This window comes from Grampus griseus (genome assembly GCF_964374135.1).
Source record: "Grampus griseus genome assembly, chromosome: 1".
In the NCBI taxonomy this organism is placed as follows: domain Eukaryota; kingdom Metazoa; phylum Chordata; class Mammalia; order Artiodactyla; family Delphinidae; genus Grampus; species Grampus griseus.
This window is the reverse complement of record NC_139017.1, coordinates 37,722,807-37,749,497: the sequence shown is the minus strand read 5'-3', so window position 1 is coordinate 37,749,497 and position 26,691 is coordinate 37,722,807. Positions and strand designations below refer to the sequence as shown.

The following is a 26,691-nucleotide window of genomic DNA, read 5'->3' as shown; positions in this document are numbered from 1 at the left end:
AAAGGTGCAATACTTCTTCTACTCTCAGTCCCTGCATTCATAATATGACTGTGATCCAAGGGTGGACATAGTTATTACGCCTTATCAATTAGGCCTCTTGGCCTCTGTAATTGGTTCAGAAATGGATATGTGAGTCATGCTTGGCCAGTTAAAGCCATGGAAATCCAATTCTGGGACTTCAGTTGTAAATACTGGATAAGAAGAGCTTTCACTTTGGATGTGAAACTAAGAAGATGTAAGATTATAGAGTTTCCGGGGGCCCACTTGCTATCCAAAGGGATTCCCCACCTGAGAGTGATGCTAACAGAGAAAAAAAAGAGCCAAGAGAAAGAGAAAGGTAAAGTTTGGTGGACCTCTTTTGAGCCATAGAAGTCAGATATGACTATAGCCAGCTGTACTCTGGGACTTTTCAGGTTCATGAATCAGTGATTCTCTCTCTCTCTCTCTTTTTTTTTTTAAGCTAGTTTGTTATTTGATACTTCAGGAGTCCTAACTAATGTGCTTTCAATTTGTATAAGACAGCTCCCTGGGAAAGCCATCAGTTTCTGATTATCTTTATGTCTCTAAAATGCTAGTGCAACATCATGCAAACATTAGTTCCTCAAAAAACTTTTGCGCGAAAGAATGCATAATAAACAAAAAAACGAACGAAAAACTCACAGAGTACACGGACATCATACTGAAGGGAATCTTCTCCAGCCTCATTCACAGCCACACACATATATCTCCCAGCATCTTCCACTTTAGCCCGGGGAATCTGTAACACTCGCCCTCCTGAAAATATATCCCAATACATATTTTTACTTCTCTAAATCTTAGAGTGAAAGTGATCATAAACAGAGATATAGTTTTTCAGGTCTAATGACTTCTTTACATTTCCTTTTAAGGCTCTTACTTCATCCAGTGTTTCAGTGTTAATCCCACATACCACATTTAGGACAAACACTGCATTATTGAAAAGTGACCCAGCATATGAATGAGACCTCCTGAGAACTAAATAGCTTGTATAGAGCAAGGGAGGAATGTTGCTCCATGTCCCTCTCACATTCCATGTGGAATGTTGTTATGTGGTGACTTCTTGCTTTTACAGTTTTGAACACATGTAAAAGAAGTTTACACTGTTGGAGGCAAGTACTGATTTGAGAAAATAATAGCCAAGGATATAAAAGGTATAAAGTATACCTTTATACATATGATCTTGAAAGAATAACTGTATTTTTTAACTTTTCATGTTGATGTAATATCAAACTTAGAGAAAAGTCTCAATAATTATATTAAAAATTTTACCTGTGTTTATCAATAATTTGTATTTCAATCCAATTGTTTGATCTCTGTCATAAAAATGTACATATTAACTTTATTTATATATATAAATGAGTAATACTCTCAAATGATTCAGAAAAAGATTGAGAGTATATTGGAGACATGATGTCCCTTCACCCCTAAATATTCATAAATATGTATTTCATTAAAAGAAGGTATAATGATCAAAATCAGAAAATGTAAAATCTGTGAGAAAAGTACGACTGAACCATAGTCCATATTCAAATTTCACTATTATTACAATATTGTCTTTAATAGCTATTTTTCCTTAAGCCCAGATCCAATTTAGGATCACATGTAGTTGTCATTTCTATCTAGTCTCTTTTCTTTTTTTGCCAAGATATTTTTTTTATTTAATTGAGATGAAATTTACATACATTGGAAGGCACTGGGCTTTAAGTGTACAATCTGATAAATTTTGACAAGCCTATTTGAATGTTTGCTAAAAGTAAATAGAAGCCTTGAAAATATTATTTTTCCACAATTTAAAGATCTACTTTTCCATCGATAAACATGTAATAACTAAAATATTTGAAACTAAAATCTTTACTATTGATTTATGAGAAATGCATTTAATAAACTGAGTAATAACTATTTGCAAATATATTCTAGAATTTATCATTAATAATGTACAGAAACAAAACTGATTATTTCCTCACACTATTTAGAAAAATGGAGGCACAAGGGAGCCAAAGGACTTTCTTAAGTTGATAGAATGATCCCATAGTAGATATGAAAATTAACTAGGTATTCTAGCCTATGTCAAATTCTCAGCCTAGACTCTCCTAGCTTGAAGCTACATAGATACCAGTGGCATTCAGTATCCTGTGTCAGTTAAATCACAAGGCCAAGAAGTCAATCAATTTGACTGGTCTAATAAATGAGAAGAAACACATCTGACAGAGATTCAGATTTTCACCCTGTTCCTAGCAATCTTTACCTGGTAAAATCAATACTCTATCACTTGAGGTCAGAGGGTGACCATCTTTATACCATGTCAGTGTAGGAGGAGGAGCAGCGTTTGTCTCACAGTAAAGAGAGATGGGATTGTTGATGATCACATCCTTGGCTTCACCACTCCTGCCAGTATCCAGCATGTTTCCTATTTCCCAGAGCTTGTGAAAACTTGGAGGAACTATGGAGAAAAGACATGAAATTTTGGACTCATGTAAACGACAGTGTCAATCCGTTAAAGAAAGGTCTTGGCTGTATTTTCACAAGAGTGATTTGTACATGTAATAAATTAGACAATGTGAAAATACTGTCAAGTACTTACACACCTACCAACTTAGCCCTTAGCTAAAAAAAGTAATAGACAGAAGTCAGAGTTGGTTCTCCAGTGGAAAAGCAAGAAGTATGGAGCTCAGAATGTTGTGCTCATGCTTTGCTCTCCATTTCTGTTCAAAGGCTCTAGCATTTAGAAGATAAAATGTCCTGCTCTCAGGCAGGACCTACTATGATAAACATGGCTAAAGAATATGATCATAGCAGGGAAAACTAATTTTGAGAAATCATTAAAAAATACTGGCTCAATAGAGCATTTCTCAATGATTTGTCTTATTCAGAAAACTAAAGAAGTTATGCAGCCAAGATTAATAAGTCTATTAAAAAATATAATGGGACATACTCAAAGTTTTCTGGGTGACAAGTATGAACTTTCTAGAAGGCAATTTGCCTGTACATCAAAAGCACTGCAAAAGTGTATAACATTTGACCTAAAATTTCCATCATTAACAACTTATGAAAAATAAAAACTGTGTAAGAGTTTTAGGTATAAAGATGTTCAATGAAGCATTATATATGAGTAGTAAAAGCTTGGACACACCCACACATTCAACAATAGGAGTCTGGTTAAATAAAGATTTGGATACTCAACTGATAAAACAGGTATCGTTATTAAAAATCATGTTGACAGTAGTAATATCAACAATAATAGCAAATATCATTTCTTAAGCATTTTGCTAAGAGTTTTATATACTTTATCTAATTTAGTACTCACCACAATTCTACAAGGCATTAATTCTAAAAGTGAGAAAATGGGTTTTAAAATATTTAGGTAACTTGCCCAAGTCAGAAAGCTTGAAGGAGCCTAAATCATCATTCAGTTCCAAGTGTGACTACTTTAAATTCTGATATAATGTTACATTAGCTTTCTGATAAACTTCATGGTATAATGTTAGGGGAAAGCTAACGTAACAGAGAAGTACGTATTGTGTGGTCCCAATTTATAAATGAAGTATACATTTACAAAAATATATCAGAAGGAAACACATAAAAATAACTGAGGTAATCCTGAATGATGGGATTATTTTCTTCTTTGTTAATTTCTTGAGTCCAAGTTTTCAATAATGAATTTATATTATTGTCAACAGAAAAAAAACATTAAAATAAACCAAGTCAAATCTCTTTTTCATTGCTTTGCCGGATCATATAAATTAAATTACATACAATAAACATATTAGTATTACCTTGTATATTCACATCAAAATCCAGCTCATCTTCACCTGCGATATTAGACGCTATACACGTGTATCGTCCAGTGTCTGATATTTGAGCCTCCCTGATTTGAAGTGTGTGTCCACTGGCAGCAATAGTAACATGATCATCTGCTTTAAGGGGCTGTGATTCAATTATAATAATGTTATCATTAAGTACTCCAGTAATAAGCCTCTAAAGAGAGTGAGAAAAGAACTACATATGTATATAAGAAAAAAAAAACCAACAGCTTATGGTGTGGATTTTTAAATTTTAAAATTTTCAGTCTGATAGGAGATACAATGTTCATTCTGGAATACTCATTATTTTAAAAACTGGAACCAAAAGGGAAAGAGGAGGGAAGGATAAATTAGAAGGTTGGAATTAACATATACACACTACTATATAAAACAGATAACCAACAAGGACCTACTATATAGCACAGGGACCTATACTCAATATTTTGTAACAACCTATAAGGGAAAAGAATCTGAAAAAATTAGATATAGATAGATAGATAGATAGATGATAGATAGATAGATGATAGATAAACTGAATCACTGTGCTGTACACCTGAAATTAACATGATATTGTAAATCAACTATACTTCAATTTAAAAAAAAATCTGGATTCAAAGCTCATTTTGCAGCAGAATGAAGTATCTAAATCAATTAGCTGCTATCTTTGCTTTCAATGGTAACAGATATTTGCCACATATATCATGTGGAGTATAATACCAAATAGGACCCCAATATTAGGAAGAATAAGCAGGTTGGGGGTCCTCTATATTATTTATACTTGATCTCCTGAGATTAAACCAGCTTTAAAAAAAAAAGTATAATCCTCTAGGAGTTAAATGTATAACTGAGTCCTATAAACTTACCCTATTTCTGTAGTTTGTGATAAAGTGAAATTGAGCCAGAGAACAGTTTTATGTAAGGAAATAAATAATAATGTGCAAAAAAAAAAAAAAAAAAGTACTCCAGTAAATCCTCTAGGGCACCATGCAGTTGAGAGTTTTTATGATTCTTTAATAAGTAAAAATAAAAATTTAAGTGAAATACTCAAGACAATAACAATTTACTTTGAATAAGCTGTTTTTGAGTAATCATGTCTTTATTTATTGACAATTGTAATTCCTATAGTTTACATCTATGCCCGGTGCTTCTGAGTGGTGCATTTATAAATTATTTATGATGAAAAATGTTCTTAGGTGCCATATCCATTTATCCATGTTGGAGAAAAATAACTTCGGCTGATCCCACATTGTAGTAAAAAAGTGTATCTTTTCTTACTATTTTGTAGCAAATGCTAGAGTTTTATAATGAAAGATTGAAGGCATTAGCATAGCCTGATTTAAAAATCACCACTGCTCATTCAGAAACATCATTAGTTCATAAATGAGAAAATTTAACCTAGATATATTTATATTATGATGTTTTATTGAAAACATTACCAACATTTAATAGGACATTTCTCATCTTCTAAACATTTCCGAATATACTAAATTCCCTCTTATTCCTTGAAAATTTTAGTTCCTGGCTCACTGTTACTCCTTCCAATGACACTCTTCTCATAATTCTTGGTGATTTCAACACCCACACAGACAGTCACCAATGCTTTGTGCTCTCAGCTCCTTGACCTCCTTTTTATTTTTTTTTGCCCCAACACTCTCTCAGCCACTCAATAGGAAGAGTCATACCTAGAACTTATAATTACCAATAATCACATCTCTTCAGAATCTCAGTTTCAAGTTCTCACCTTCTGACCATCACCTCTTAACTTACTAACTCTTTTCCTCTAGAATCCCAACTCCCATTATTTTTTGATCCCATGGGAGGACCCAAAATTCACTGAACTTGCAATCTTTTCCCTATCACTCACTCTCCTCCTGACCCAGAGAAGGTCTATTATGGCAATCACTCCTTGTACAAACTTCTATTAAAAAAATCAACTCTTTTGCCCCCTCTCCCTTTATTTTATTCCCCTGGAAAAACTGGTTAATACCAGTTTCTGTCCATTCTGAACATCCCCTGATCTACTCAAGAACATTCCTCCAGCAACTGTGTCCTCTCTCATGTGAGTCATCACCAATCGCTTTGTTTCCACTGGATGATTTCAATGTGTATACAACAGTATAATTTCCGCATTAAAAAAAAAATCTCATTACACTGCAGCCTAACTCCACATTCTTCTATTCTGCTTTATAGGCAGTGACTTTAAAAAGTTTTCTACCTTTGCTGTCTCCATTTCCTTCCATCTTTTCTTGAATCCTCCAATAAGGCTTTCACCATCTCTACTTGACCAAAATGATGTTGTCAAGGTCACGTGACAAGTGACATCCATGTTGCTAAATTTGCTGATCAATTCTCAGTCTTTATTTTACCTGATCAGTGGGATTTAACACGGTTTAACTGGTCTTTATTTTGAAAACTTATCTTTCCTTCTTTTAGGACACATCACTCTCTGCCCCACAACCTCTAAATGTAGGAGTACCCCAGGGCTTGATTCTTGGACCTCTTCTCTTTCTACCTAAACTCACTCTTCTAGTGATCTCATGCAAAACCTTGGACTCATCTTTGACTCATCTCTTTCCCTCACATCCTGCTACCACCTTCATCCAAGCAATCACCATCTATCTCCTGGACCATGGCAATAAATTCATTTCTTCTTCAACTAGTAAAGAAGCCAATATAATCTTTTTAAAGCCTTAAGTCAGATCACATCACTCCTGTGTTCAAAATTTTCCAGAAGCTTTCCATCAGAATAAGGCCAACTGATCTACAAGCAGTATGATTTAACCCTAGCTCTCACCTTTCTCTGTGTTCCCACTGATCACTGCACTCCAGCCAAATGCCTCAGGGCCTTTGCCCCTTGCTAGTCTCTCTAGAATATTTTCCTCTCAGATATCTTATGTCTGCTTCCTTCAGTTTCTGTGAGTTTCTGCTCAACTATCACCTTATCAGTGAGGCATTCCCTATTGTAAGAGATCACACCCTTCACACTCTCTATTCTTCCTGACTGAATTTTCTTCATAACATTTACCTTATCTGGCATACTGTATGCTTTACTTGTTTGTTTAGTTTTCCGCTCCCCCCAAAACTCCATATGAGCAGAGATTTTTGTCTGTTTCCTTCATAGCTGTATCACCTGCACCTAAAATACTATGTGCTCAATAAATAATGAGCAAATACTATGTGCTCAATAAATAATTTGGGACGCAATGTATCATTATTAACATTATATCACATATAAAGATAGTATAACTTTAACTTTCCATGTCAAAGAAAAACTTCAGAGCATGAATAAGCAAAACACATAGATTCTATCAAAACTTATTGTGGTTAATGCTGCCAATATTTTTGGTGGCTTTTCTCAAAAACACTGTTTCACTCAGTGTTGCTTATCTGAGAAATGAGCTAGCAGAAGAAAGGATATGGAAAATAAACAAAACCCAGTATTTTTTGTACACATTTTAGGGGACCAATCCCAAATCTTGAAAAATTCAGCAATTTAACTAAAGCATCATAATTGGATCAATTTCAGTCTGGATGTGAAACTAATTTAACTACTCATTATGAAATTTTAAAAAAACAGCCCTAATTCCTAGTACAAATCTAGACTTTACCCAACTTTTATGTGTGTATGTGCTTGTGTATATGTGTGCATGGGTATAAAATGCAAGGAATGAAAAGGTTTTAGGTAAAATTAAAAATAAAATATTAAAATTTGAAAGGTGAAAGGAATTGTTTCCATGCAAACTCATATAGAGTTGATATTGTACCATGAAGTATGCTTGTAGTCAGAAAAGAAACTGTAAACAGAACATGGTGGGAGTTCCATATTTTTCCTTTTGCAATGGCTTCCAGATGAAATTTGCTTATTTTATGAGATATTTTTTTTCCTGGCTGCCAGGATTGCAAAATCCATCTGTGATCTGAAATAATAAAGTTATATCTTTCTGCATCTTAAATCATGACTCTGACCTGAACGTCTACAACTGGAATTTGACTGACCATTTGGTTGATTATGTGTAAAACAGGATAAACATCAGCTTAGCTATGTGACACCTGTATTAAGCAGAGTGTTAACAGCAGCTAAAAAAAATCTATTTTGGTCTTAAAACACCAGCACATATGTTTTTAAAACATGCATGTTAGAAAATAAGTTGAATGAGAAATAAGGGCGTGTGGTCTGAAAGCCAGATTATGTAACTGAAGGATGTGTCTTTTATTGAAAGTTCTTCATTGCCCCCAATTAATTGTATTGAGCACTTAATCATCACATTGAGCTTATTTTTTCCATCTTGGAACATTAAAAATGTTACCCTTTGTAAAAGAGTTAAAGGTGTTTAGACAAAGTTCTGAATAAACTGAGCACCTGTGTTATACCTATCATTCTAATCTGGCTACTGTCTTTGTGTTTCTTCTCCACAAAGTTTACTTACTCTGAAAAACCACAGAGCACAAAAACCATTCCCCAGTGGGAAGGTGGCTGGATTTTCCAAGACAATTGCTAACGTGTATTAAAACAGTCCTTCAAACTTTAGAGTGATGAAATAATACTAAAATTGTTGAACACGGTTCAATTTTTTTGCAGTTTTATACTCTAGGAGCATGGGATTGTGCTAATTTTAAGGTCACATTGATTCTCTGAGTTATCTGTGTCTGGGTGTTTTGTTTTTTAATTTAACTGGCCATTTTAGTCTATAAAAAAACATCAGCAAATGAAAAAACTTGACTGGCCTGTCCATCCTTGTACCAGCTGAGAGAGGCAGAAGGAATTGCATAGGCTTCACATTCCAAGGTCAGGGTGTTGTTTACTTTGATCTTCACTTCTTTGGGGGAAACACCTGGCCCCAGGAGGTCTCTTTTACTGATTATGGGTGGAACTGCATAAACACGAATATTAAAGTATTAAACATTAGTTCTTTTAAATGGAATGACATGGAACACAGTGAGGATCACTTAATAAGAAAACAAGGAAATAACTTAGGCATCTTCTATGCTCTCCTTTCATCAAGGACCCAAGTTAGCATCTTATGAAATGGCAGTGTTCATATACAGAATGTGAAGAAAACTACCTTTCTCTCCTCATCATTGTAATACTGCCATTTGTAATACTGCCAATGTCCTTCACAGAAGTTAGTTTAGGTTGTTCCGGGTCCCCAGACACAGTCTGAGTATGACCCATAGAATGCATTTTATTAGTCACTAAGGGGAATGATTCAAAGAACAAAAGATAATAAAAAAGATGCTCTTCCTTTTTAAAAATAAAATTCTGAAAATTTATTACCTATCAGTGGTAGCATAATTTTTTTTTAATAGGTCAATGTACAGTGGATTAGCCCAAAGTCAATGACAAACTCATCGTAGGCTGTTGAATACAGCATATATATTTAAGGAAGAGTTTTGTGCATGCAGGTACTTATATGCAGCAGAATTCAGAAGAGGGTAATTCCTGAGACAAAAAGAGAGAAACTTAAGGAAGCGCCACTGACAAGTTCTCCAAAAAGCTGAAGAGAGCAGTTTTCAGTGGGCTTTCACATCTGTAAGCAACTGAAGTCATGGGCACGTTGCTTAATTCAATTTCCATCTTAATGAAGCAAGCTGGGTAAACGATAAACTTTAATGATGAATATAAATAATTATGAACCCATAATGAAAAATAGAATTAAAAAAGTTAGAAAACCTGGAGAAAACTAGGAACATAGTGTTCTTTCGGGACTTACTGTAGACCTTCACTTCATAGTACTTTATCATCTCTCCGGCCTCATTAGTGGCTACACAAGAGTATCTCCCAGCACTGTCCTCCTGTGCATTTAGGATCTGCAGAGTCCTACCTCCTGAAAAGCAGTGGAACACCAAAGAATCTCTGAAGTCACAGTGGCAGCAGGGTTTGCACAAACCACCAGGTTTTAGTTCTTACTATTAACACATTTCTTCTTCTCTATGATAATTCTGTAAGAGACATTTGACACAGGCAAACTACAATACAGATGGGCATTACTTGCTGGATGGAGACATTCACTAAGTCCACGATGGTCCTCCGTGGTAATGACTCTCGTGCTCACTCTGACCCTCCCCTACCTCTCTGCACATACTGTAATTAAGGTTCTTATTTTACTCTCTTCACAAATAGGTCTTCTGCCTTTGTCATCTTCTTCCTCTCATCTACCTGGCGTATCAGTAGAGATTCATCTTGCTAAAACACCATTTTTATTATGGTATCTTTCTTCCTAAAAATCTTCAGTGGTTCTCAACTGACTAAAGTATAAAGTCAAAACTCTCAAATCCAGGTATTTAAAACATGACTCCAATATTCCTTCCTGATCTTATCTCCTACCTGCCCCCTTCCCTGCCATACCCACATGTATACACAATGTCTCCACTCAAGAAGGAGGTGAGGAGTCTGTTTATTATTACTTGCACATAGATATGCCATTCTCCTTCGTACTTTCCCACACTAGGCACCCTGAAGGATCTGAGATCTCTCCTAACTTATTTCCAACTAACAAAATTCTATAACTTTCTTTAAGGTTTGGTTCAAGTTCTGTCTATGACAAAGCATTTCCTGACTGCTTCAGCCCACGGTGGCCATTCCTTCTTTTGAATTCTTATAAAACTTGTCACTATCCCATTTATCATAACCTATGACTATTCAGAACCCATGATTATTCATGGATTCCTGTTGTTAATTAACTTTCACATGTATTATCTCTATACATTTCTTACAGCCAGTGATCATACTTTTAAATTCTTTCTGTTTTCATACATATTGTCAGGTATTAAAGAGGAATAAATAAACTCTGTCAATCTAAATACTAACCTTCAAGGGTCAATTCAACAAAAAGTGAATTTCTACTCTTTTTGGCATTCTACGTTATATTTGAGCAATTAATTACACTGTAGTATTTATTTACTTGCCTTTTATTTACTTTACTGGTCTTTCAAAAAGTAATTTTAGATAACTTAGATTACAACATACATACAAAATACTAAAAAATAAGATAGCAATAGTACAATACCAGCAACAACATTAAGTATTTTTATAAAAATAGTCAATGATTCTGTTCTTCTGTAAAAGTAAATGGCACAAATGCAACTTGGGCATCTGAAGTGAGCTAATTACCTGGAAGAATACGGATATTTCGGTTGGATTCTAAAGGAGTTCCATTCTTAAACCAGGTGATGGTGGCTGGGGGATATGAATAAGCTTCACAGACCAAAGATGTGGGGCTGTTAAGGATAACAGTGACATCTTCAGGGATGCCATCGCTATCAACACCAGCAATTGTAGGAGATACTGAAAAAGATTTAAAACTTGATCAAAGAAATATATTCAGAAATTTCTTTATTTGTACATTTCTAAGTTTCCATAGTACTTATTTGTGTAATTCCATTCCCTAACAATTACAGAAACAATTGATTAGTGTCCTCATTCTACACAAAAGCAGTGAGAACCTCAAAAAGCTCACAGAGTAATGGAGGAGATGACACATAAAAAGGAATCATAACACAACGTAGTATGGGCAATACTGGGAATTTTGGTGCAGGATATATGGGGGCATGGCATCCAATCCAATCTGAGGTGTGGGGTGGTGTGTGGACTCTCATCAGGGGAGATCTCCTAATGGAGCAGATTTCAAACTGAGCCTCAAAGGACTGGTGGTGGTCAGAAGGTGAAAGAAGGGAGACTACTAGGAGGAGGGAGCATATTGGGAGCAGAGTAGTGTAAACAATGAGGGGCAAGCAGGAAATATATAGAGGATGGATTCAAGGGGGTCAATGCTGGAAGCAGGGGAAAGACAGACAAGTACATCTGTTCCATAAAAGATACTGAGGGCCTGAACTAGAGCAGTGAAGAAAGGCATAAAGAGGGGGGAGCAACTAAAGAAAAATTCAGGACATCAATTGGCAGGATTTGATGATAGAATTTAAGGGGTAAAGAAACCAACGTCAAATATAACTTCCAATTTTATTGCTTGGGAACGAACCTAGGTAAACTTCAACGAAGCAAAATAAATAGAAAATATGGAAAGATTTGCTCACTTAGGAGGGGAAGATGATTTGTTCAGTCTGAATATCTTGAATTTTAAGTGCCTGTGAGAATTCCAGGTAGAAATGTCCAACAAGCAACTGTATATAGAAATCTGAACCTTGGGAGAAGGATCAGCGTTGCAGGTATGGATTTTAAAAAGTCTCCAGTTGCTAAGAGATGATCATTAAACCTCTGGGAATTAAGTTTTTGTTACTTGATGAGAATATCTAGAGTAAAATGAACGCTGAAGTAAGGACAAAACATGAGGGGACCTAATGTTTAAGAGACAGATTAAGTATGAGTCCATAAAGGAGGGAGAAAGGGAGCAACCAAAGGGGTGCAAGGATAACTGGGGAAGAGCAGTGTCCAGGAGAAAGTGATACATAATATCCAAACGTTAAGATAAGGACTGAACAATGTTCGTTGCATCTAACAACAGGGTAGTCTTCACCACAGCAGTGTCAAGAATGGTGTGGGCAGAAGCCCATATGTAGTGGGACAAGAAGTATAGACAGGGAGTAGTGACTATATGAAGTGATGGAGACAGCAGAAGGTAAAGCTGAAGGTAAGGCAGATGGTGGGCATGACTGGCAGACCAAAGAAGGGGGGAAGATATAGGATCAAGGGCATAAGCAGAAGCAGTAACTGTGAACAAAAAGGATAACACCCTCTGGGAAAAGAAAGGGTAAAGACACTGAATTATGGCTGGTAGACTGGAAATTGCCAGTGCACACACCTGAACAGCCTCAACTTTATATGAAGTTGGTGAAAAGAAGACTTGAATTCAGATCCCTCATCTTCAATGAATGAGGGAAAATGATAAGAAATAAGTAACTAGGAAGCGGGTAGGAGGCAGAGGAAGGAATATAGTCAGAGAGCATGACTTGAGATGCCTGGGGTAAAGAATAAGTGATCTCCACTGGAGAGAGTCCCCAGGGAGCTAATGTCTCTTGGGAAGTCAGATTTCAGTTACTGAAAGGAGCCAGAAAGAGTTTTAAATTAGGTTTCCAGAGGACAGGGATAGGATGTGGACATGAGCCAGTACTGGGAGGTGAGTCAGTGGTAGGAGGAAGGAGGCATGAGGAACATAGAGCTCTAAGAGAAGCAATGGGCTACAGGAGAGGAGAAGAAATCCAGGGCAGGGCATTTGCCTTTCATTCGCTGATGGGCATGCAGGGAAGACGGGTGTGTTAGGAGACAACTGGCTCATGAACTCTCATTCTTACTTATCCACGCATCTGTTATTCACTGCTATGTTAGGTGCTGGGGCTATATCCTTTTCAAGATAAAAAGGGTTCTGTCCTAGGGAGTTTATAGTTTTATGTAGTTATTACTTATATTTACGATTTATTTGACACTTATTAATACATTATCCAGTATTCTGACTTAACATTTCTGGCCTATATATCTCTTCTACTCAATTAGACTGTAAGCTGCCTGAGGACTGTGTCCTCTATGGGAGTTTCTACGTATGGGACTACATATTCCCCCAGTCTAGCCAATAACTATCAAAACATACAAACAAATAAAAAATTGCAAAAATTTGCATCGCATTATAGGTCAGTTTATTTAAGTAGAATGAAATGTGTTTTGATATTAGTAATCAAATACAATACATTTAGGTGGTGCATTTTAAATTTCTAACGTGAGCAGAAATTAGGAATCTATTTTAATATCATTTCCAAGACATAAGTATAACTTTAATGCTGCAGAAACTGAATGTGTAGTTATTTCATCATTCCTACTCCATATTTTTTCATGGTGTAGTTTTTATTGCTCTCAAAGGGCTTGATATTCAAATGTACAAGCTAATCTGTATTAAATCAGAAGGAAACCACGTGAGATTTAAAACCTACACTTGTAGTTGCAGTCTACATTTTAATCTAGGAATCTTCACAGCTTATCACTGACAATATAGAATTTACACATTATATATTAATTTCAAGGGGAGGGGATTTATCTGGGAAAAATAACTATTAATTAAATGGCAAAATACCTAAATTTGCAACGTCCAGGTAATTTACTGCACAGCAATACCTGTCAACTTTCTTCCTTTAAGATTTTTTAGGGATCAGTGAGTTAGCAAATGACACAGATAAACACACATAAAGACAGATGAGCAGGATATTATGTTAAGAAAAAGAAAATCTACGGTAGTTGCTCACCCCAGCAGGAGCAGATGTTCTGCTCACAATACTGCTACATAAGGTGGCAACGGGAAGGAGGGGAAATGTGTTTTAAGACAGAGGAAAGCACACTTCTAAAATAAAATCATTTTAATGATGTTTTGTTTTGTTTGACCCCTTCAACCTCCCAAGGGACTGTGTTAAGTCACTATCGCTCATGAGCAAGCATACAGTTTTGGTGAGCTTGTCTGCATCTCCTCTCCTTCATCATAGTTACCAACAGAGATTTCAGTATGGGCAATTACCAATAATGGCAGAGTCCCACAAAGAAATGATAAAACATCTCACGGTGATCCTCTTTCACTGTTGACCTGCTTCTTTTTGACCAGTATTTATTTTTCCTTTACTACTGCTTATTTAATATCTATCTTGTTCATAGTTGTACTTCACACAAAACACAGTACCTGGAATATAGTAGGTATGCCAAATGCAATGAATGAATGTATGAATTAATAAAAGAAAACCAGCAAATGTACACAAGCACTGGTCCTTCTGAAATAATGAAATTCTATGGTAGAAATATTAAGTAAACAGAAAAAGAAGAGAATTTGGCCTATTGCCATGGCTGATTCTTCAAGATTTGCAGCAATGCTTATACCTACCCAACACATTAAGACTGAAACTTCTGCTCTTGTCACCAGCTGTATTAGAAGCCAAACATGTATATCTTCCAGTGTGTGACACTTGGGCATTGGTAATCTGAAGAAAACGGCCACCAGACATAAGATGATGGGTGTCATCTTCTTTGAGGAACTGCCCATCTTTCTGCCATGTAATTTCTGGCACTGGATTCCCTACAACAAAAAGTCATTTCTGAGAGTTGGCTAATAATCACATGTCTACAGTTGGTAACTAAAAGGATGCATTTTTATTCATTTCCCTTTTAAAATATTCCACTTCTGAAACAATGCAGTAGCCATGCATTTTAAAATAAATTTGCAAACATAACTGAATTTATAATAATAATCATGCTATGATTTTAAAAATCTATAAGTGAAAGAGTTATGTTAGTCTCTGTGTTTAACTAAATTTATACCATACCTTAGGCTATTACAATTAAATATTTTCATAGTAAAATACACTTAAAAAATAATGGAGTATACATGTTTACTAAAATTATTACTCATGAATACCTTTGCATTCATATTAAATTTTTAAAGAAGATTTTTATTTTTGAGGGAAAGCTGTATAAAAAGGAAAAAAAAACTTTAATTAAACAATTCAACAAGCAGATATGTATGCCAGGATTCTAGCATAGATATATAGATAGGTAGAAAGATAGAAATATCTATTAATTATTCCTTTAATATTTATAGCCTAGAGAAAAAAGATCTTTCATATTTTTCATGGGACTTTTGTTAAATATTAAGTTTTAAATTGCTCAAACATTTTGTTTTTGAAAATTTAAAACTATAAAAACACGTTCTGTTAGGAAAGAAGATTAGGATGATATCATATTAAGGCACAACTGTATCGGCCATGGAGCTTGTTCTATGGCCCTGCCTGGGCAGGAAAGCAAATTCACAGGCCTACTCAACTGCTGAGTATAGCACACAGTCCTATCCAACTAGGAAGTATGACCAGAGAATCCAGGTAACTCAGGCCTATTCTACAGTTGCACTTGGGCAGGAAACCAAATCATTAGTCCTAACCAACTGTTCCCAGCCAATGGCACCCCCCGTCCCGACCTCACATCTAAGGAAGAGGCAGTGGCCTCACCCAAATAGAGACCCTGAGAGAAAACCCCACCTGCCCAAGGATGCTACCAGCTGACCCATCCAGAATCCGAAGTTGAGTTGAACGGTGAAGGACAATCTCTGCTGAAGCAAACCTGTAAAGTCTGGAATCAGAGACCCTTTACTCAAGTGTGCAGATACCAATACAAGGAATCAGGTAAACATGATACCTCACAGGAAACTAATAAAGCTCCAATAACTCAATAACTGACCCTAAAAAATGGAGATCTATGAACTGTGAAATCAGAATAATACTCTTAATCAAGTTTAGTAAACAAAATGAAGAAAACAATGCATGAACAAAATGAGAACTTCAACAAAGAAATAGAAATCATAAAAAATCCACAATCAAACAAATGAATACTAGAGCTAAAGAATAGAATGACTGAACTAAAGAATTCAAAAGAGAGCTTCAACTTCAGAGCTGACCAAGCAAAAGAATCAGTAAACTAGAATATAGTTCATTTGAAATTATCCAGTCAGAGGATCAAAATGAAAAAAGAATGAAAAGTGAAGAAAGCCTACAGGAGTTATGAGATACCATTACAAAAACAATATACACATTATGGAAATCCCAGGAGAGGAGAATGAGAAAGGAACAGAAAGTATATTTAAAGTGATAATGTCTGAAAACTCCCCAAACGGACATCCAGACTCATGAGGCACAAAAGATCCCAAATAGATTGAACTAAAAAAGGGCTACACTGAAACACATTATAACTAAATTTTGAATGTAGTAAGAAGAAAGCAACACATCACATACAAGGGAACCCCCCATAAAAGTATAGGCAGATTTCTCATAAGAAACTTAGAAGGCTAGGAGAGAATGGCATAAAACGTTCTAAATATTGAAAAAAAAGCCTGTCCACCAAGAATACTATAGCTGCCAAAATATGAAATGACAGATAAAGATTTTCCCAGACAAGTAATAGCTGAGGGAAACAAACAAAAACGAAAAAACACACCAGACCTGTTTTACAAGAAATTCAAAATGGCATTCTCAAGTAGAAATAAAAGGATGCTAATTATCATCGTAAAACCACATAAATGTATGTGCAAAACTCACTGGTAATGGTAAATATGTAGTCAAAGTCATATTCTCTAATACTGTAATGGTGATACGTAACTCACTTTTAAAATTTAAAAAACAAACATTTAAAAAATAGCTGTATCTATAATTTGTTATTAGATACACAAAATAAAAAACATGTAAATTGTAACATTAATAACCTAAGATGTGAGAGGAAGAGAAGTAAAAGTGAAGTTTATGTATGCTATCAAAGTTAAGTTATTATTAGTTTAAAATAGGATGTTCTACATATATCTTATGTAAGCCTCTGTTAACCACAAAGGAAAAGAATCTTTAATAGCTACACAAAAAGTTATGATAAAGCACTCAAAGCATATTGCTAAGAAAGTCATCAAATGACAAAAGAAGAGAAGGATAAGAAGCAAGGAAGAAAGGATCTACAAAACAATTAAAAAAACCCCAATAAAATGGAGATAGTAAGTCCTTACCTATCAATAATTACTTTAGATGTAATGGATTAAATTTTCCAATCAAAAGACATAGAATAGCTAAATGAAGAAAAAAAATCAAGATCCAACAGTATGTTGCCTACAAGAGACTCACTTTAGCTTTAGAGGTACATGTGAACTGAGAGTAGAAGGATATAAAAAGATATGTCAAGAACATGGTAACCAAAAGAAAGCTGGGGCAGCTATACTTATATCAGCCTAGACCTTAAGCTAAAATTGGTCAAAAGAGGCAAGAGACAATGAAAAAGGGGTCAGTCCATCAGAAAGACATAATAACTGTAAATATTTATGCACCCAATATTGGAGCACCTAAATATATAAAGCAAATACTAACAGAGATAAAAGAAGAAATAAGCAGCAATAAAATAATAGTTGCGGGGGGGGGGGCTTCCCTAATGGCGCAGTGGTTGAGAGTCCACCTGCCAATGCAGGGGACACGGGTTCGTGCCCTGGTCCGGGAAGATCCCACATGCCGTGGAGCGGCTGGGCCCATGAGCCATGGCCGCTAAGCCTGCGTGTCCCGAGCCTGAGCTCTGCAACAGGAGAGGCCACAACAGTAAGAGGCCCGCGTACCACAAAAAAAAAAAAAAAATAGTTGGGGACTTTAATACCCCACTCTCAACAATGGATAGATCATCCAGTCAGAGAATCAATAACAAATCGGAGATTTGAAAATTACCATAGACCCAATATACCTAACAGACACATACAGAGCATTCTGTACAACAAAAGTAGAATACACATTCTTTTCAAGCACACATAGAACATTTTCTAGCATAGCTCATATGTTAGACCACAAAACAAATCTCAGTAAATCTAAAGTGATTGAAATCATACCAAATGTCTTTTATGACCACAATGATATGAAATGAGAAATCAATAACAGGAAGAAAGCTGGAAAATACACAAATGAATGGAAATTAAACAACATACTGTTGAACAACCAATGTATCAAAGAAGATATCAAAAGGGAAAAAAAAATTTCTTGAGACAAATGAAAATGGAAACACAACACACCAAAACTTAAGGGATAGAGCATAGGCAGTTTTAAGAGGAACATTTATACTGATAAATGCATACATCACAGAAGAAATAAGATCTCTAAAAAAAAATCTAACAGTACACCTCAAGGAACTAGGAAAAAAACAGACTAAGTCCAAAATTAGCAGAAGGAAGAGAATAATAAAAATTAGAGCAGAAATAAATGAAATAGAGTACAAGGAAACAATAGAAAAGATTAATAAAACTAAGTATTGGTTCTTTGAAAAGATAAAATTGACAAAACATTAGACTAAGGAAAAAAAAGAGAGAACCCAAATAAATAAGATTATAAATGAAAGAGGAGACATTACAACTGATACCACAGAAATACAAAGAATCATAAGAGACTACGCTCAACAACTACAGCCTAGGAGAAATGGGTAAATTCCTAGAAATATACAACCTGTCAAGACTACATCATGAAGAAAAAGAAAATCTGAACGGACCAATTACTAGTAAGTAGATTAAACCAGAAGTCAAAACCTCCCAACAAGGAAAATCTAGGACCAGATGGTTTCAGTGATAAATTTTACCAAATGTTTAAAAAAGAATTAATATCAAGTCTTCTCAAACTCTTTCAAAAAACTGATGAGGGAACATTCCCAAACTCATTTTACAAGGCCAGCATTACCCTGACACCCAAGTTAGGTAAGGACACCACAAGAAAAGAAAACTACAGGCCAACATTCCTGATGAATATAAATACAAAATTCTCAGAAAATACTAGAAAACTGAATTCAGCATCAAATTAAAAGGATCATACACCATGATCAAATGGTATTCATCTCTGGGATGCAAGGATGGTTCAAGATACACAAATCAATATAATACATTATATCAATAGAATGAAAGATAAAAATCATATGCTCATCTCAATAGATGCAGAGAAGCACCTGACCAAATTCAACATCTATTTATGATAAAAAATCTCAACAAATTGTACATAGAAGGAACATTCCTCAACATAATAAAGGCCATATGACAAATCTGCAGCTAACATCATACTGAGTACTGAAAGACTGAAAGTTTTTTAAGATCAAGAACAAGATGAGGGTGCCCACTCTCATCATTCCTATTCAACACTTTATTGGAAGTCCTAGCCAATCAGGCAAGAAAAAGAAATAAAAGGCATCAGAATTGGAAAGGAAGAAGTAAAGTTCTATTTGTAGATGACATGATTATTTATATAAAGTCCTAAAGACTCCACCCAAAAACTGTTTGCTTTAATCAACAAATTCAATAAAGTTTCAGATACAAAATCAACATTAAAAAAATCACTACATTTTTATACACTAACAACAAATGATCTGAAAAAGAAATTAAAGAAACATCTCATTTACGATAGCATCAAAAACAAAAACAAAAACTTAGGAATAAATCTAACAAAGGAGGTGAAAGATCTCTACATTGAAAACTATAAAACATTGATGAAATAAATAAAAGAAGACACAAATAAACAGAAAGACATCTTGTGTTCATGGACTGAAAGAATTAATATTGTTAAAATGTCCATATTACCCAAAGCTATTTATAGGTTCAGTGCAATCTCTATGAAGATTCCAATGGCATTTTTTTACAGAAATGGAAAAAAAAAATCTTAAAATTTGTGTGGAATCACAAAAGACACTGAATAGCCAAGTCAATCCTGAGAAAGAAGAGCTAGGGGCATCATACGTCCTGACTTCAAACTACATTACAAAGCTACAGTAATCAAAACAGTAAGGTACTGCCATAAAATAGACACATATACCAATGGAACAGAATCATAAGCACAGAAATAAAGCCGTGCATATACGATCAACTAATATTAGTAAAGAGGGTCAAGAATACTCATTGGAAAAAGAGTCTCTTCAGTAAATGGCAGTGGGAAAACTGGATATTCACATGCAAAAGAAGGAAACTAGGCCCGCGTCTTACACCACTCATAAAAATTAACTTGAAATGTATCAAAGGCTTAAATGTAAGACCTGAAACCATAAAACTCCTGAAAGAAAACAGAGGGACAGGGACTTCCCTGGTGACGCAGTGGTTAAGAATCCGCCTGCCAATGCAGGGGACATGGGTTCGATCCCTGGTCCGGGAAGATCCTACATGCTGCAGAGCTGCTAAGCTCATGAGCCACAACTACTGAGCCAGCGTTCTAGAGCCCATGAACCACAACTACTGAGCCTGCATGCCACAACTACTGAAGCCTGAGCACCTAGAGCCTGTGCTCTGCAACAAGAGAAGCTCCCACTCGACACAACTAGAGAAAGCCTGCACACAAATGAAGACCCAATGCAACCAAAAATAAAATTAAAAAATAAAAACAAATTAAAAATAAATAAACATTAAAAAATAAATAAAATAATAAAAATTTTTTAAAAAGCAGCTGAAATTAAAAAAGAAAACATAGGTACACAGCTCCTTGATATTGGTCTTGGCAATGATTTCTGTGATATGATACCAAAAGCATATGCAACAAAAGCAAAAACAAATGGGCCTACATCAACTAAAAAGCTCTATACAGCAAAAGAAGACATCAACAAAATTAAATGGCAACCTACAAAGTGGGAAAAAATATTTTCAAAGCACTATCTGATAAGGGGGTTAATATCCAAAATATGTAAGGAATGCATATAACTCAATAGCAAACACACACACACACACACACACACACAGAGGACTCAATTAAAAAAATGGCAAAGGACCTGAATAGACATTTTTCCAAAGAAGATATTCAAATGGCTGACAGGTACAAGACAAGCTGTTCAGCACCACTAATCATCCAGGAAATGCAAATCAAAACCACAATGAGATATCACCTTACACCTGTTAGAACAGCTATTATCAAAAATACAGGAAATGACAAGTGTTGATGAGGATGTGGAAAAAAGGGAACCCCTGTGAACCTTTGGAGGGAATGTAAATTGGTATAGCCCCTGTGGAAAACAGTATCAAGGTTGCTCAAAAAACTAAAAATAGAACTATCATATGTGTAGCAATTCTACTTCTAGGCATATATCCGAAGAAAACAAAATCACTATCTCAAAGAGACATCTGCACTCCCACGTTCACTGCAGCATTATTCACAATAGCCAAGACATGGAAACAGCCTATGTGTCCATAGATAGATAACTGGATAAAGAAAATGTGACATATATAAAATTATACATATAATTTAATATTATTGTTAAATACTAAATATTACTATACAATATATAATACTAATATTATTTACTATATATATATAATTTAATATTATCCAGCCACGAAAAAAGAAGGAAATCCTATCATTTTTGACAACACAGATAAACCTCGAGGACATTATACTAAGGGAAATAAGTCAGACAGAGAAAGACATACTGTATGTTCTCACTTATATGTGAAATCTAATAAAACCAAACTCATAGAAACTGAGAACCCATTAGTGGTTATAGAGGTAGGAGGTTAGAGGTGGGGCAATGAGTGACGGTGGTCGGAAGGCACAAAGTTCCAGTTATAAGATGATAATTGTGATTACAGTTAACAATACCATACTGTATAACTGAAAGCTGCTAAGAGAGTAGATCTTAAAAGTTCTAATTACAAGAAAAAAAGTTGTGTAGCTATGTGCAGTGATGGATGTTAGCTAAACATGTGGTGATCATTTTGTGTGTGTGTGTGAGTGTGTGTGTATGTGTGTGTGTGTATAATCACCTTAAACTTATGCAATATTATATGTCAATTATATCTCAATGAAACTGAAAGAAAGAATAAAAAAGAAGTATCTTAAAAAACCAAACGTCAACGTTAAAAAAAACAAACTGGAAGGCTCAAGATGGGGATACTACAAAATTTAGGCAGCTGTTCTCTATGCAATAGTTGTTACCACATCATTGCAAGAAAAAAAGAAAACAGGTTAAGTAATAGTATATGTGACACTTTTTATATCTGTCTTTCTTAAAATGAAAATATTTCCTTGCTTACTTAAATGTATTGCTCATGCAAGGCATGTAGACAATGAAATAAGAAATTAATTGAATCTTCCTTAAAACACTTGCTTTCTATAAAAAGTATGGGCTGCTCTAGTCGTTCCATTAAAACTGCAAGGCTGTGCCTTTACTAAAAAGACAGTCTTGAACACATTCTCTTAGAGATCTGTTGATTTTTATTACATGCAACACAATGATTCACTGGTAAAGCCGGTGAAATTGGGTTTAGAATTTTCACTTTTATTTTTACTCTTTTCCATTTCCTTGGTAATATGCAAACATGCTTACAAAAGGTGACAGTGTTGATCTTGGGTAATTCCCACTATCAGTGATGCTATACTTTCACCAAAATTCCTATTTCTTTGAAATAAAATTTAAGAAAACAATAAAAAGGAAAGGAAGGTACAAACATAGGGAAGGAAAGAAAAAATAAGAGGAGGTGGGACAGGAAATCTTACCCACAAATAGGAATAGGATTAAAAAAAAGAATCATTTATTGAGTTGAAAGAAAAGACTAATGTGTCTTTTTCTGTCTCTCTCTCTTCCTTGCTTTCCTTCCTCCCCTACTCCCTCTCTCCTTCCTTCCTTCCTTTTTTCAGTGTAGGAATTTCCTTTTTATCTCCACAGAATCTGAAAGGTTTCCTCCTATACTTCTTCCATCTATATTGGGCTAGAATTCAAGGTCAAATGCTTGATTTTTCTCAACTAAGAGATAAGTGGAGGCAATGAATAACCAGTGAGTTGAGCAGAAATGCAAGAGCTGAGACCCTTACCTGTCACTTCACAAGTCAATGCAACACTCTGTTTCTCTTTTACCTTCACATCTTCAAATGTGTTTTCACCCACAATGTGAGGTGGTACTAAAAAAAAAAAGACAGAAAAAGTAAGTTCTAACAGCAGAATGGTTATTTATAGGCATCTATTTTCATATTTTTTATTAGGCTGTACCCTTTAAAACAATCCCTCCAAATTCTCATTATTATTTGTTTACTAGAATGTTATATTGTTTGATCAATTCTAAGATATACTATAAAGTTATATGTCATAAATTCAATTATAATGAATTTTATTGTATGTAAATCATAAATATGTCAACAAGTCAAAGAGTAACAAAATCTATTAGACACATTTCTCCCTCCATAACTCTGATAAGCACTCACATTAAATAAGTTATTAGAGTCTTAGAACATTGTTGAACAATGGTGAACTGATAAGACATGGCATTTCAGCCATTTTAATCCAACTGATTACGTACAAACCATTCTAACATTGAATTCTTGCCAAGAGTGACAGTCCAGGGGCCAAAGAATACACAAATGTAAGTTCAAGCTGCAGATAAATTTTAACTCTGCTTCCAGAATGTATTTAAGACCATTTTATTTTGTCTAGATATTATAAGTTATATAAATACCTAATACTGAAAGCCCAAAGGTTTTTCTTTCTTCACCAGCTGCATTCCTTACAACACAAGTGTACTGGCCAGCATCTTCCATTCTAGTCTGCATCAACCGCAGAGTCCTTCCTCCTGGAGAAGCAAACCACCAGATGACGCAAAAAGAAATCTGTAACTTTACAAGTTAGCCGTGTAGTGCTGAATTTTGGGAAAATGTAATCAATTCACTTCAAAGGCCTTTAAAATGCATTTATGTCAAGCTTTTAAAAAATATCACATGTTTGAAGGCTATATGAAGCAGAATAGATAATTCAGAAGAAATGTCTGATTTAATGGATAAAAAAAGTTAATACAAACCTAGGTGACAGCAAGTAAGAAATGGAGTTTCACAGAGGTACTGTTTGAACATAATCTTGAAAGGTAAGTATTCTTTAACACAGAGAGGAGTTAAGAGACACCGCTGTAGGCAGAGTATGAATGAGGATCTAGAGGTAGAAAGTAGATGAGAGGTGTGGCACCTGAAACAGAACAGGTGGAGAAAACAGTGAGAGATGAGACTAGTTGGAGTATGACCAGATTCTGTGGGCCTTCGAATGCTATGCTAAGGAATTTAGACTTTATTGTGTTCACTAAAGGCTATGGAAGTACATAAACAAAAAAGTCATGCTCTGATTCGTGCTTTAGAAAAACAACCGTGACAGGATGTTTACGAAAAGATTCCCAGTTTGCAGTGGAACACGTGAAATGGGAACGTTAGAAAGAGGACCACACCAACTACCCAGATTCGGATGACATCAATATACAAGGGATGAATGAAACCATGAAGACTGACTACGAGTTTTCAATTGAGTTTCATGGAATTCTAGAACTATTTATATCAAAGTTCATGAGGGTCACTTTGTTCATTAGCACGACTCTGATTTTGTTCCTCTTTATATTTTGAACTTCTATGTAATGAAGAAAGATTCTGGTAGACTGGGAATGAAACTGATATGCTGAAGGGTGTAATTTGGAGGAAAACTCCTATTAAGGACCAAGGAAGAGGAGCCAGCAGGTGAGACTGAAACAAAGCTGGCAGAGAGCAAAGAGACACACTGAGAGAGTAGAGTCCTTGAGGACACGGGGAGGGGGAAGGGTAAGGTGGGACGAAGTGAGAGAGTGGCATGGACATATGTACACTTTGTGTGCTTTGTGTCCACCTAGAGGGTGGGATAGGGAGGGTGGGAGACACAAGAGGGAGGGGATATGGGGAGATATATATATATATATATATATATAGCTGATTCACTTTGTTATACAGCAGAAACTAACACACCATTGTAAAGCAATTATACTCTAATAAAGATGTTTAAAAAAAAGTGTAAATCATTTCTTAGGTTTTGTAATAATTTTCCACTCGGTGTATTTTTGCTTAGTACCTTGAATTTGAACTAAAAACATTGAAATGGTTAAACATAAAATTTTCATGTAAATATTCACCTGGATCTGAATTTATCAGGAGTTTCCAACTGCTTTATGTTTTTATAAACACAAGCCCTCATTGACCTTTTCCTATAAGCAACCTACTCATCCTCAAACCAATGAAAGGTGAACTTAGTAATATCTTATTTAGACAGACAAAACTGATTATCTAAACTCAGTCTTTTTCCCCAGTTGAATTTAAGTAAGCAAAGTTGAATACAGAAATTCCCTAAACATGTCAAAAAACTTATGTTAATTAGTAAAGCATTCAAAAGCACTCACTGCTACTTCAGATTAGTGAGACCATAATATGATTCCAGTTGAGAGATATTAAAAAAATACAACGTTTATGAGTCATTGCTGGCTCTGCAAACCTCAACCTCATAAATCTCATGATCTTTCCTTTCTCTTTGTTTCCTGGTCCTCTCCCTTACTGCAGTGAAAGACAAAAAAGGGTTGGACAGTAAATTATACTTAGATGGAGACATTTCTCGTACCTATTAAATTTTTATAGCAGCTATCTGTTCTTGGCAGATAACTTCATAACAATGATAGGACCTTCAACAAAGTACTTCTTTCAGAAAAGCCTGACTTAATGTCTCAGGAGGACTAATCTTAATGAAACAGAAATGTGCAGCCGATCAAGGAACAAGCGAGTCATACGCCATTCATCTGATTCTCAGTCATCGATTGCACAACACACATGTTCAGACTGTAAAACTGAATGACTCTTCTGGCAGCGCCACAAGGTGAAGTACGTTTAATGTGTTTGCTCAGGGATCTCCAGCTGCTAGTCAAACAAAACAAAGCTATACAATAAAACCAAAACACTACCCCTGTGGATCTATAATAAGCCAGAGTACCTAATTTTATCTTGCCTTTTTCATTTCCAGGAACGCTGATGTAGTTATTATGTTTAAAAAGAGTTCCTACTTTTTCAGCAATTGAGAATTAAAAAAAAAACAATAATATAAGGATGACTATAAGAGAAGAAGATAATGTGTTCAGGTTTCTGGTAACCAAACTGCAATGAAATCTTTGCCATCAGTATGCACTCCTTAAGATCAACAGAGGCAGGCAGTCCTTCAAAAATGACAGCATTATAGGACATAGGAAAGTCTCCTAGGATAGGGAAACCCAAATCTTTTACCAGGTTGTCTATGGCAAATAATAACAAACATGTATTGGATGCTTAGGATATAAGCAGGCACTGTGTTAGCTGCTTTACACATACTAACTCATCTTTACAAAACCCCCTAAGAGGCAAATGCCACTAGTATCCTCACTTTACAAGTGAAGAACTGAAGTTAGCAAAGTTAAGAAACTTGCCTGAGGTTATAAATCTAGTATTATAGGCAATAGATATAATAATTATAGCAATATATATTCCTCATTAAGCCGCTATCATTTATAGACCAAGATCTTGAAGAAACAGAAGGACCTTAGGCTATTTAGACCTAATTCAAATACTAGGAAAGTATCTTTTCTGAAAAAGCCTTCAAAAGTGAGAATTTAAACTTTGAACAAATTTAGGGGCAAGGAGC

The 26,691-nt window shown here is 35.2% G+C and overlaps 1 protein-coding gene across 1 annotated transcript in view; it reads right to left on the bottom strand.

The window, feature by feature from the left end:
- The window catches only part of HMCN1 (hemicentin 1), a gene marked incomplete at its 5' end in the record, with an annotated part of 521,222 nt that overhangs the window by 159,108 nt on the left and 335,423 nt on the right, over window positions 1-26,691 (bottom strand). The window contains 9 exons of the mRNA XM_082648266.1: window positions 661-774; window positions 2,264-2,458; window positions 3,792-3,942; window positions 8,544-8,689; window positions 9,530-9,643; window positions 10,930-11,103; window positions 14,627-14,818; window positions 23,067-23,153; window positions 23,705-23,818. Of these exons, the coding sequence (XP_082504392.1) occupies window positions 661-774; window positions 2,264-2,458; window positions 3,792-3,942; window positions 8,544-8,689; window positions 9,530-9,643; window positions 10,930-11,103; window positions 14,627-14,818; window positions 23,067-23,153; window positions 23,705-23,818 (1,287 nt within the window). The remainder of the gene's footprint in view (window positions 1-660; window positions 775-2,263; window positions 2,459-3,791; window positions 3,943-8,543; window positions 8,690-9,529; window positions 9,644-10,929; window positions 11,104-14,626; window positions 14,819-23,066; window positions 23,154-23,704; window positions 23,819-26,691) is intronic.